General features: G+C 44.4%; 1 protein-coding gene across 1 annotated transcript; it reads left to right on the top strand.

The window, feature by feature from the left end:
• The first annotated feature begins 1301 nt into the window (after positions 1-1301).
• LOC115816285 (sal-like protein 2) lies at positions 1302-8775 on the top strand. The gene is made up of 4 exons (XM_030779248.1): positions 1302-1377; positions 3255-6601; positions 6719-6929; positions 8624-8775. Exons 1-4 carry the CDS (start codon positions 1302-1304, stop codon positions 8773-8775), a joined length of 3786 nt encoding a protein of 1261 aa, XP_030635108.1.
• The last annotated feature ends 4837 nt before the right edge of the window (positions 8776-13612 follow it).

Raw genomic sequence — 13612 nt, 5'->3', positions numbered from 1 at the left:
TCCCTCCTCCACGTGGTGTATGGGAGGAGAGGCGGGGTGAAAGAGGGGCATTGTGTACTGTGGCAATGGATCTGGGGGTGCAGAGTGAGAGAGAGAGAGATGCTCACTCAACTGTGTCCAGGTCGCCATTGTTGGAAATTCCCTTCCATTCAGTACTTTTTAAATAGAGCTCCATGCTTTCGGACACTAACATAGGGAGTATACAGCAGGAGGTCGATAGCTACTGCATCAATAACTCGTTCAATTATAGTCAATTATACAACGCACATCGTTCAATAGATCCACAAATACGCACAGCAATCATAAGATGTCAAGATATCTTACACCATAATTGCCACAGGATACTCATGCCCTGTCCATCATCATCGTCATCATCATCATCATCATCATCACTCTAATACCTCTAATTATAAGCCAATATTAATCAGTCGTACATAGAGCAACAGTCGTAAATCAGGTAAAAGCTACAAAATTGTATTCTTTGCAGTAACAGTTCTTCGCGTACAATTTGCTTACAATATTTATCAGTGAATAACGAAGTAAAAATACCTCGATAATGAACATAAAATTGGTATGTCCAGACTAAAGTCCAGACCTATACATTTAAAATGCACGCACAGTGCGCCCAAACATGGAACTGAATCCTGATGTATGTTCCTTACAGAGGCGTTTGTGTGTGTATGTGTGTACGTGTGTGTGTGTGTGTGTTTTTAATACAATGTAATAAAAGTCTGTCATGATACACACACAGTCATGTCACTTCTAATGTCAAATTTATGAAAGAAAAGTGTGCTACCTTAAATGGTAGGACATGGCAAGTGTCGTAAAAATACGCCAGAGATCGAAAGAAAGAAAAAGAGACGGTGTTCCGCGCCATTGAAATGCAAATGTCACTAAAGAACAAGGAGAGATTGTATTTGTGTGTGTGTGTGTGTGTGTGTGTATGTAGCAGGAGGGGGGAGCAGAGTGGGCAAGTTTGAGAAAGAGGGGACTTGTTGAGAAAAACAGCCACACACACACACACTCACCAAATCACACGGCAACTGCGGACGTCACGGCCCAGTTGTACGTTCATTTTATGCGAAAATTAGTCTATTTATTTGTTGGCCAGACAAGGAATGTTACTATTGCTCTAGATTTTGAACAACGCGGATTTCAAATCCACCACATGCGCAACAGCTGCAAGGTGGGCTTTTATTGTTTCAGCGGACTGCTTTTACCGGGAACTATATCGGTGTGAAAAGTGCAGTTCAGTGTGGAGTTGGTTGATGCCCCCCTCTCACTCCGTCTCCTCGTGAATCATGTCACGCCGGAAGCAGAAACGGCCCCAGCAACTCGTTAACGCAGACCCGGGGGGCACGCGGTTAATATCGCAAGGTAAGAAAATTATATTCTTGTCGAAAGCTTTTGACCATAACTGCATGCTTCAGTTCCTGAAAGTTCAAATGGATTTTTATGATGAACAACTGGTTTATTTAGCTGTTTATTTAACTTTGACGAAAGTTTTTTGAAAATGAATAATTCCTACATAGGATCTTATAGTCTGACAAAAGACGCAGATTTCCCCTGTTTTTTTTTTTTGTATATATATATATATACATACGTTTGAAATATAAGTGTGTATGAAGTACATTCCCTGATCAATCAGTAATGGGCCACATTGAAGACCCATCTTATTGCTTTAGATCTACATGAAGTCTGAAATAGGTGAACTAAACTGTTGGTGACTAAGCAGTTGTTTTTTGTGTGTGTGTGTGTGTGCAAACGAACATAATGTTTGTGAGGTGAGCATGGAGTACACACCTACTGTGATCAAATACACGTTTAGTCCTGAGCTCTAAGACACTGGTGCTGTTTGTTCATTCTTGCAGTCATTATATTGACATGCATCACTCAGAAGCCATCAGTGCGTTAGCATTTCAGTGATGTCAGTGGACCAGGACACTTGCGGCATACTTGGATTGACTGCTGGGGGTCTTTCATTTCTATAGAGGGGTCTCCTATTCACAGTGAATAAGGTGCAGCGGAGGGGGAGGGTAGAAGGGGGTGTTTGGGTAAAGATTAATCTCTTCTCTCTCTATTCTCTTACTCTGTCCCCTTTTTCTCCCCCTCATCCTTCCTTGCTCACCCCCTTTCTGCCTTCTCAGTGTCCTTCTTCCCATTCTCTTGCCTCTATTCACTGTATACCTCAAGCCAGTTAGGAGCTTCAGTGGGTAGGATACAGAGGCAGAGAGAATGCACCTTACCTTGCAGTGTTTTTTTTTTCTCCCCCCCAACTGAGACATATCTCTGAAACACAACTGCTACTAGAATAGTGTCTCTCAGATAACCAATAACTTCGCTTTCTAAGAAAAATAAGTCTTACTGAACAGTTTGATTATTTCGGGACAGGTGAATACAGGCTTACTCAGCACTATGGACAGTGATTCAGTGTGCCAGTATGTCACTGAGGGTGGGAATGCTCAGTCTGTCTGTCAGTTTTTTGCATGCCCAACCCCCTTCTCTCTTTCTTTCTTTGCGTTCAAGATTCTGAAAGAATTCGACCTTAAAGCTTGAAAGGTCACGTCAACGGACCAATCGCAGCTCTTGGACAGTCCCAGAACCCATAGCATGGCCTGACCTATGACCTAGAGCGAGGTCATGGGGGAGGGGTGAATGGGGAGATGAAAGACAGGGCTGATGGAGTGAGGGCTGGGTTAAGAGGGGTTATAGGTTGTTGCGGTGATGTCTATTGTCCTCACAAAATGTGTTGCCATAGCAGCAAGGTGGTCAGTGAGCTGTGGCAGGAGGGAAGAAAGAAATCTGTGAGTTGCTGAAAAAGTTTGTGAAGTTTCAGTAGGGAAACAATAAAGATAAAAAATATGAATCACAAGCAACATTGTTCTATTCAAAGAGTCAAAACATAAGTGCAACAGTTGTTCAAAGCTATAAATAAACAGTATTAACTTCGGAAGGTCAATATGAGATATAAATAAACCAGCTTTTGGTTAATTTGGTATACAGTCTCTCCCTTTCCAAGCACAACAGTTTAAAACATAATCAAAACACAGTCTTTCATGAGCACCTTACCTCAAACAAAATATTCTTAACATAAGATATCATTCCTTGGTGATTGATCACCAATAATATAAGACCCAGCACTGGAGCAGTTAGAAGGACCAAAAGTGTCTCTTTTGTATGTGACGTAGGTGTAAGCAGTACCAACAAATTGAAATGTAAATGCTTTTCTCTCTTTCTTTCTTGTTTGTTTATAGATGAATCGTTTACTGTGAAGTCACCGTCCACCTCTCTGGCCTCAGAACCTACCTCGTCATCCTCCTCCTCATCCCCATCCTCTCTTCAGGACTGCCAGCCCCCTTTAGCCCCACGGCCATCGCCTGGAGGGGTCCATGCCCCCTCCCTACCTAACGAGAGCTCCTCTCCCTTACACTGGCCTAGCCACATCGCCCCTTACACTACCTCCCTTCCAAACACTCACTCTTCTCTCTCCCCTGACTTCCCTCACCCTTCGCTTTCCTCACAGACCCAATCACCTCCACCAGTCCAGCAGAAATCTGCTCACACTCCCCTATATCAACCTCACTCCACCATGACATCCCCTCAGCTGGGAATCTCTGCCACCACCACCGCTTCCTCCTCAGCATCTTCATCTTCCTCTTCTCTGGGTCCTCCGCCACACCCGGGCAGTCCCAGTCCTGTCCAGCAGACCCCTTCCAGCCCTCCCGGGCAGCTGCAGGTGCCCCCAACTCTGGCCGTACTTCTGGAAGAACTGAGGGTCCTTCAGCAAAGGCAAATCCACCAGATGCAGATGACGGAAGAGATCTGCAGGCAGGTGCTGCGTCTAGGTGGGGTGGCTGGTGTCCAGGAAACAGTACAGGGGTCTGTGGAGAATCACCAGAAATCCACTGGATCACCCTCCCCACCACATTCCACCTCAGGTCCAGCTGCTTCCATGGCCTCACCTCTGCTCTCATGCCCTCCCTCTCTGATGCCCCAACCCCCTGTGTCCAAACCCGGCATCTCTAATGGTACCAGAGCTTCTTCTTCCTCCTCCTCATCTTCCTCTTCAACTTCTGCTCTGATCTCCTCTGCCGCCTCGGTGCACTCCCTCTCCCTGTCATTGGGTTTGCCCCCACGTTACCTCCATGAAAAATCTTCAAACACCTCCTCCTTTGTCCATGGCAATGGATTAAACTTCTCCACCCCTCCTCTGCCCACTTCCAGCAGTTCCCAGGACCACCTGCCCTCAAGCTCAAGTGTAGGATCTGGAGCTGGGACTTCATCTTCCTCCTCAGGACGTCACCAGCACACCTGTCGGTTTTGCGGGAAAGTTCTGAGTAGTGACTCTTCCTTGCAGATCCACCTGCGCTCCCACACAGGTGAGCGGCCATACCAGTGCCCGGTGTGCCTCAGTCGCTTCACCACACGAGGGAATCTCAAAGCCCACTTCCTGCGTCATCGTGAGCAGAACCCTGAGCTCTCATTGTCCCTGTTGCCACCTGCTTTGTCTGACCAGATCCAATCAGGCTCTAGCCTCGGGACCTCTCAGAGGCGGCGGAAGCGCCGAGCTGAGGATGAGGAGCCATTTGGAATCAAAGGGGTCACTGGTCTGCCAGATGGTATGGCATTAAGTTTTCTGTCAGGGTCATCACCACATCCAACTCCCTCATCTCTGCCATTGCCACCCACTGTTGACCTTGCCCTGCTGTCCACTGCCCATTCCTTACTACAGCTCAACCGTGCTTCTGCTGCAGCTGCGGCCTCAGCATCAGCATCAGCAAATGTGCACTCCTCTTCCTCTTCCTCCTCGTCCTCGTCCTCCGGGACAGGTCAGTTCAAAGGTGCTAAGCAGCAACGTTTTGATGAGAACACCCCACCTCCCTCTGCCTTACACCCAGCTGGCTCTCCCTACTCTCAGCTGGCCCACCTTCCTAAAATCCTCTTCCACTCTGGCCCGTCACCCCATCACCCTGGCCTGGCGCTCCTCCGACCCCCTCACCTTCCATCTCCTCATGCCCAGCTAACTTTTCCTTTCTCCCCTTTCCCCAAAGCCCAGACCTCTGCATCCTCCACCTCTCCATCTTCCTCCACAGCCACTTCGGACACCTCCAAGCTGCAGAGACTGGCACAGAAGCTAGAGAAACAGCCACAGGGAGCATCGTCACGAACTTCCGGTGACAGTGCTACCAGCGGCAACTCCCAGGCTAATGACATCATCACCACATCCAATGTTAATGCTACCTCAGCCTATCGGCGAGAGATGATGGCAGCCCTCGGCCTGAGCCCCAGCACCAATAGTGAGGCGAGCAGCCAAAACCTCTCCAGTGGATCTACATCCTCTTTACCTTCTCTCACCCCAAACCAATGTGGGATTTGCCTGCGAGTCCTCAGCTGCCCTCGGGCATTACGTCTGCACCAGGCCACCCACCTGGGAGAGCGACCATTTCCCTGCAAGCTGTGTGGCCGGTCCTTCTCCACCAAGGGAAGCCTGAGAGCACATTTGGCCACCCATCATGCCCGCCCCTCAAATGCTCGTGCCCAGAATTCCTGTCCACTCTGCCAGCGCAAGTTTACCAATGCAGTGGTCCTCCAGCACCACATCCGTATGCACTTGGGAGGGCAACTGCCACCAGACGGTAACGGAGATCTGCTGTCAGAGGATGATCCTGGAGCAGTGAGCACCGCTGTCAATGCTTCCAAACCCCTCCAGACCCATCCTCTCAACATGAGCAGCAGTTCCAGCATATCAGAATCATGCTCAGGTACCAAACGCAACATGTCAGCTGATGGAGATCTGTCTGTACCGCCGTCGGATCCAGACCCATCTAACGTTATTAACCAAGCCCTCACTCATGATTCAACCTCTGAGAAGAAAGATTTTCATGCTAATCGTCCTACTGCCTCCCCTTTTCCTGAAGAAAATTGTGACAGTGATGCTCCAAAGAAAAGCACCTATTCCGGTCCTCTGAAAGCAAATCAGACTGACTCCAAGTCCAGTATGATGATAAATGGTAACACAGAGGATGATGATACCCCTCTGTCCCTCTGTACAAGGTCCAGTCCTCAGGATGCTGAGAGCAATGTGGTTGTTACAGATGTTGTTTCCAGAAACAGAGGCATTATGGCGGAGCTCAGTCATTCCAAACCCAGTCTAAACTCTGGTGCTGTTGACCTATCCCCCACACTCACCCCACCCTCCAGCCCCAGTGCAACCCTGGAACCAAAGCAGGGTCAAAGCAGTCCAGGGGGACCTGCAGCTAAGGCCGGTACTGATGTGGACCCTGAGCCAAGAAAGAGGGACATGACTCAGACTACTGAGAATGAATCCTTATCAGCTGCTACCAGCAATGGAGCTACTGAAGAGGAGGATGAGATGGTAAAACCCCAAGATGCCATGTCTGGCTCTGAGGCCATGATGGAGGAAGAACACTGTAACACTACTGAGGAGAAGGATCATGGAGGTCAGGCACAAGATGGGGTAGAATCAGTGGAAATGTCCCAGGCAACAACATTAGCCACCCCTCCACACCCCCAACGTCAGGACAAACCGTATAGCTGCTCCCAGTGTGGGAAAGAGTATGCGAGCCGCAGTGGACTGAAGGTAAAAGATGTGTTTATAGTTTTAACTTTTTAAACCGTTGCAGTTGTTAGCGTTATTCTATATAAAATTATTTTGTGTGTTGTTGATCGTTTTGATAAAGTATGCTTGCTTTAACAGGGCCACATGAAAACCCACTCTGGGGTTGTGAGCAACGGGTCAGGTGTGACTCCCACTGGCAAAGATGCTGTGGAGGACTTAGCCAAGAGCAATCTTCCACCTGAGGATGCTGAGAAACGTCTAGAACAGAGTCCAGAAAAACGGTGCAAGTCAGAGGCTCCATTGGCTACCATGGAATCTGTGGAGGGAGAAGAGAATCCTGAGGACATTGGTTAGGGAATGTGATTGGCTAATTGATATAGCTATGTTTTTACTGCTTTATAATGGGAATATTTTGCTATTAAATTAGTATAGGTCTATGATAGTGTTGTATGTATATGTTAGGGCATTTTTTAGTAACTCAGTCAACATGGTAATTTTGTGCCTTTCTATGACGACCATGTTGATGGGGACAGTGACTGACCTTTTGAATTATTTTTAAAATATCCATGATCCACAATGAAGTGGAGTATTTGCATATTACAAATGGGTCAGACATAGCTGACATATCTGTCCTATGAATTTTATGCTTGCACGGGAGCATGGAGTTCTAGAACTCATTACTGTTCTGGAGCTCAGAGGGAAAATTCTTCATTCTTTTTTCAATGAAATTCTATGTTCAGATTCATGGTGAAGACTTGACACAGTAAAGGTTAACAAGGGATACTGCTGAAACATGGTGGATAAGGAAGGTACAACATACCAAATAGGCAGCAGCTGATCACTGTAAATATCAGTCTTTAATTTCATGTTAATTGTATGGAAATTTTTTTTCTCCACTCAAACCATTATGCTGCTTAACTGCTGTATAGTGTCCCAAGTGTGCACTGTGTCCACTAGTTTATACACACTGAAAGATAGAAAAACACTGGTGTAATACAAGCATGATGATGATGATGATGATGATGTTGATAATGATGATGATAATTATGATGATGACAGCAGTCACACTGACTACCCTTATTTCAGTGACTGATACAAGCTGTTGAACTTTGAAGCACAATGGAAATGATCAGACCGAGTGCTACATCTGAGGGACCTGCAGCAGTTCAGGACTTGAGCGGCCTGCTTTGCTATAGATAGGACTTTTGTAATGTTTGTCGCTGAATACCTTGTTATGTCTTGAAATACTTCAGAAGAAGTTTCTGCCCTTTCTCAGTGTAATGCACTGAACCCTACCTTACTCATTTAGGTGTTTCTCTTTACTTTATATGGTATCCAGTTAATATTTTGTCAGTAGTCGTGAAATGTGCTCTTTATTTGCAAAGGGAAGAATAAAATGAAGTTTGTCAAGAAAATTGGCTACGGTTCAGTTATTTTACATTTCAACTCTAAAATCTATGGTAGGTTTTCTTATACTACGTGAAACATTTAGGGCTGGTATTTTCCACACTATTTGCATAAGGGGTGGGTGGTAGGGGCATAAAGCTCTGTTGACATGAAGCTTAACGTTTCAGTTTGAGTGTTTTTGCCCCTGTGGTGTGACTCACTGTTGTCTTATCCATGCTTTGTTTGTTTGTTCCTGTTCTATTTGTTTGTGTCTGTGTTCTGTGAATCTCTGTATTCTGTGGCTCTACCTCAATGTTCCTTTGTCTATTTCTTTTGCATCCCCCCCTCCTTACCCTCTCTCTCTTTTTTTTGAAGTCTGCTTCCTTTCATATGGTGTAGTTACTGAGATCTGCGGTGTGCATGTTGATGGGTGTATGTGTGTGTGCGTGCACCCACACTTGTGCAGGCGCGGCTGTGCGATTGAGTGTGCAGCTGTAGACCCCCCTCGCACCCTCCCACCCATACACAGCCCCAATCTCTCTCACTCTCTGTGTCATACTCTCTTTCATATGCTCTCTCTTTCAATTCTCTTTCATTTTCGCCTCTCTTTCAGTTTCTCTCCATCCTCCCCCTCCTGTGTAATAGTCTGACACACAGGAAGCTCTAATCCTCTGCACAATGACACCCCTCATCCCCCTGGAGTGTCTCTGAACGGGACAGGGGGCAGCAGGGAGGGACCTGGCCAGCTGTCCCCAAAATGGCTCCTAATCCTGCCTCCGCTGGGCTCCCGAAACCATGACAACCGGTAACCAAGGAGAGGAATGCAGGGTTGAGAGGGAAACAGACAAAGGGCCAGAAAAGGCATGTGTGAGAAGTTTGTCCACACGCATTGAGCATGACAGAGACACGTCTCAATCAAAGACATTAAAAAAAAAATATGTATTTTGGTAAAACTCTCAAAGAAATGTGTGGGAAAAAAAAGTTTTGTTTATAGTACGGAAACTATTAAAATGGCTGTGTGTTTTCACTGAAATGTGTGTACTTCATAGCTTTAAACAACTGACCTCTTAAATGGGACGTTAGACTGGTTTCCATATGGTCTTTTCAGGATGAATGATCAGAAGTGTGTTAGCCAAACTTTTACCACCAGACGACAAACTAATTATTCTCCATTTTAATGTTTGTTTTGACAGGACTCTTGAGGTCCTGCATAGTGGCAATATACTGATTGCTTTTTTAACTTTTGACAGTCACATTTAATTTGTAATTACTGTTTTATCTTCAAAGGTATTTCAGACCGATGCTATCAGAAGAATCTGAGTCTAGTTGTCCTCCTCAGAAAAGTACTTGCTTTATAATGGGAATTTTTATAATAAAGTAAAACTTTTCAGTAATAAGGTATGTGTTTCTCAGACCTGTTCATAAAAGTTCGTTTAATGGGCAGGGTGGTCTGAGCTACAACAAAAGTTTGTGCTCCGGTGGAATGTTTTATCATTTTTTCACCACAAGAGGGTGAAATGAACAAAATGTTGGCATTCTCCCCTCCCCACAAAATGGTAAGAATTGTGTCCGGCCGGCATTTTGAAAGCATTGTTTCGAAATCACATAAATGTTCGTGCCCTCCCTGGTGAATACTGAACATATAACTAATTCACACACACCCTCACTCTTCACCCTGAAAAGATTCTTTGCCACTTGACTTCATTGCCGCTGCAAAATTGTAATTCGATCTGTATACTCAGGGTGTCACTGCAGACTCAGTTGTAATTCCAGAGACTTCACGCTCTTTTATACAGGTGTAGACTTAGTAACCTACCAAATGGGAAGTAATTGCCAAAAGATTTCCAGCAGGAACTCAGTGTAACTGAAGACACATGGAAAACCTGCCAAATCAACTACGTCAAGTACATAGTTAGTCTAAATGTTATGCCATTGTAGTTGTACACAAAATACCGCTTAACAGACCTTGGAAGAGTTTAGTTTTCTTGTTGTCAAGCGGGAGAGGAATTACCAGTTAAAAAAATGATGACATTAGGATTTTCTCATGCCTCCATCACAATGGCCCATATTGTAAAATTCTTTGTTCAAAACAGACAAAATCCAACATTCATATAGCGCGTCCTCTTCTCGCCTTAACTGGTCTAATTTTATCGAATTAAACTGTCTTAACGACTGTTTGCTGTTGTTACCTTGGAACATGTACTTTGGAAATGGGAAGAGTACGTACTCTTTTTCTGCGTGGTGCCGTTCTTGTTCAGTGGTTGGGTACATGTTCCTACTGATTGATTTACCAGGTTTCATATCCAGTGATTTATACTGCCATTGATTTGGAGGTTTCCCTCCCTCCTCCTCTCACTCCCTCCCTTTGATCAGACTCCCTGACGGTAGCATACTCTGCCTGAAAGCAGAAGTTTATCAGCTGATCAAACTTAAGTGCACTTACAGACAGACTTCGGCAAAGAGAGGGAGAAAAACCACATCAGTTCTACACCGGGGAGTATCCACAGGCAGACAGTAATAGCGAATTTCCGTGTCGAATTTAACCCCATATTGAACTCAACATCAGCTTCCAAGATGAACTGCAAGTAGACCAAAGAGCGTTAAATATACCTCGTTGTGGAAGCAAGCGTCTTGGATATTTATTTGAATCAGTCCGGGAAATGGTAAGCTGCATTGTCGTTCCGTTTCAGTAGTGATTTGCCAAAATCTCCCGGGTAGCATTAGTGAATGAGCGATGCCTAAAAGTTGTATAGTGCAGTAGGAGGTGGGTATTGATGTGTTGGTGATGCTTTATTATCGATTTATTAATTTATTGACTGCACAACGTGGTCACATTTTACCTACACAAGCAGGGGATTTGTTTTTGCGCCTTTAAATTTGCATTTATCTGGGAAGTCTCCCTGCCATAACTCTGAGCCCCTTTTGATGGGAAACCAAGATATTTGACTGTATGTACAGAGGTGTGATGAGACTTATTAGAACTGACTTGAGTATTTCACATTGATTGTGAACTTTGAAGAGGCAGTGTAACCTTGAGTGATAGGGTTTATAGCTGGTCTCTAGGAGCACTTATCAGTGTTTCCTGAACCTTGCACTCTTGTCCTAAGATCCTCCTTCGGTGTTCCTCGCCTTCTCTTCGTTATCACGTGTGTGCCCTGCCCACCATACACCCCCCCCCCCCAACCATCCCACCCTCCTCACTGCCTATGCTTCCATCCATGCTACTCACTTAATGTAATCTAAGCATTCTTACTCACTATACCATAAATCTCTACTTTCACAGTCTAACTTCCGTTTTGTTTTGGGTTTTTTTTTGGTTCTTCATTCAGGTAACCTGTGACCATATTCATTTCGGACTCTCTTAGAAAGGACTGAGAGTTCTGTGTGAAGTTTGCCTCACACAATCAGTTTTGTCTGTCTCTGAGTCAGCTTTTGTCTTGCTCAATAGACCATGTGCTGTTCGTTTTGTAGCTAAAAACAGTGTCAGCACATTTGTGGGCCAACGAGTATCCCTGTTACTATAAATACTCACTTTCTAGGTCATTCTGCCAATGTCTTAATAAGACCCCCTATCTGTAAAGCCGTTCAGAGCCAGATTCCAGAATAATGTTCATTAAGTAGCCAGGACCTTGGGAACACTTGCGGTGTCTACAGCATGTGTTCCAGCACTTAAACTCATACTTTTCTCAAGGCCAACGAACTGTGCAAAACACGTGACCAGTCGGCATGCTGATACCCGGCATGCTGATGCGTCTTTCCTTCTACAAGAGAGTGAGTGTTTGAGAGAGTGAGTGTGTGTGTCTCTGTGTTTGAGTGTTTCAGAAAGAGAGGGAATGAGAGACAGACAGACAGAGAGAATGATAGTGAAGTTTCTTCTTCAGCTCTAGTTGCTATGTACCTGAGTACCTTGGATGAAACCCAAAATTTTGAACATTTTGACTCTGCCATAGCGAGGTGCTGGAGTGGAAACTGGGCTCATTCAGGATAATTTTGTAGATGAGTTATAGCCTAAGTCTCCTTCTCAGGTCTCCCAGATGTGTTACGTGAATATATATGGAACAGCATAGGAAAAATCTATTAGCCCACAATCTGATTTCATCTCCTGTCACGTAAAATCTAAAGACAGAATGTTCAAAGACGTTAAGAGAGTCCCAGGGCAGAATCCATTAATGAAGCCTTTCTATGCTTTCTGTGTTCGTTATTTGAAACAGAATACAGAGCACATGTATTAGACTTACCAGTCATGGTGTGCTCAGGAAACCACCTGTAGTTAAAGAATAATAACAGAAAAACCGAGACATTGCAGAAGCATAGCATTTTCACGTCAACATTGCAGAATCTCAAGACAGATCAGATAAATTAATAGTCACAGGGCATTGTGATGGAGTGATGTGAGGTTCGGAAGCAGCAAGGTCTGTAGATAACTTTTGATTATAGTGTCGTTATTTGAGACAAATATCTATGAATGATAGTGATAGGAGGCTCTGTCCTTCCAGTAGATCTTAGTAAAGTTAAGGAATTTTCCAACTTGGAAACCGTTTTTTTCCTATGGTTAATTGTCAGTGTCATTGTGAATACTGACATTCTCACACAAAAGCTGCATGACTGACTGGGATTTTCGGCAGGACCAGGCATAGAATCGGTTTGTTAGATTGTTAGAGTTTCTAAAAAAAAAAAGATTACAAAAGGGGAGTAGGGAAAATGGTTGGTAATGGAAGCTTGAGGTGTCCTGTATGGGATTTGAACCCTTTTCATTGAGCCGGGCTTAGTCTTTTCAGTGTATGGGGAAGAAATGACCAACTGACCCTTTAAAAACCCTTTTCTGCATCATTGCAACAAGCACAGCTGGGGCTATTTGGAGAGATGAATCAAATTGATTAAGCAGCAAGTATCGTCTGAGGCCTGTCTACCCTCGAGAAAACCGGTTTGATCCAGATGGATTCATTTTGGTATAATGGGTTCTAATCCAGTTGTCAGTGTTTTATATGTCATCATTAATTCAACATTTAGCAGAGCAAGTGGATGCTTTTGGTGGTTTGGAGAAGGGAGTGGGATGTGGGATGAACTTCTGGGCTGTGTACTCAAATATTACGAGAATAATACAAATGTGTTTAGTCATGCTGAACCCCCCCCCCCCAACCCCTCCCCGAAAAGCAGGTGAAAAGAGACGTCAAAAACGCTTATAGAATTCGGCTGGAAAACTATTTAAGCCAGAAGCTTTGCCGTTTTGCATATCATAAAGGGTTTGTAGAGTTCACATATAGGGTGAATTAATCAGGTGTAGGATATTAATCAGGAGACAGAGATTGAGAGATGATATTATTTGAAAATAACAGAATCATAGGTATTTCATTTCACATTCATGTTTGTAATACGTTTTGTAATTTTGTAAAAAAAAAAAAAAAAAAGTGCATTAATTTAATCTGTGTTTGACGTAAGTTTGCCAACATAATTATCTACATTTGCAGTCTGTCGTGTTTCAGTGGTCTTTAAGCATTCCATTCACTTGCTGACACCTCATCCTCTTTTTTTGTTTACCCAGTGTACATGGTTTTTGGTGCATTCTTAAAATGGATCCGACACTGTTGTATTTAGTTTTTGTGATTCTGAGAAGATTTTTGTATGTTCTTTAGATGGAGGATTTGG

Source organism: Chanos chanos, chromosome 7 (assembly GCF_902362185.1).
Source record: "Chanos chanos chromosome 7, fChaCha1.1, whole genome shotgun sequence".
NCBI classification, from domain to species: Eukaryota; Metazoa; Chordata; class Actinopteri; order Gonorynchiformes; family Chanidae; genus Chanos; species Chanos chanos.
Note: the sequence above shows the minus strand (reverse complement) of the source record. Positions and strands in the feature narration are given on the sequence as shown.

Bases quoted from the DNA above. Each gene is read 5' to 3' on its own strand.
- LOC115816285 (XM_030779248.1), top strand. From the start codon at position 1,302: ATGTCACGCCGGAAGCAGAAACGGCCCCAGCAACTCGTTAACGCAGAC. The intron at 1,378-3,254 runs GTAAGAAAATTA...GTTTGTTTATAG, and splicing joins CACGCGGTTAATATCGCAAG to ATGAATCGTTTACTGTGAAG. The intron at 6,602-6,718 runs GTAAAAGATGTG...TTGCTTTAACAG, and splicing joins CGAGCCGCAGTGGACTGAAG to GGCCACATGAAAACCCACTC.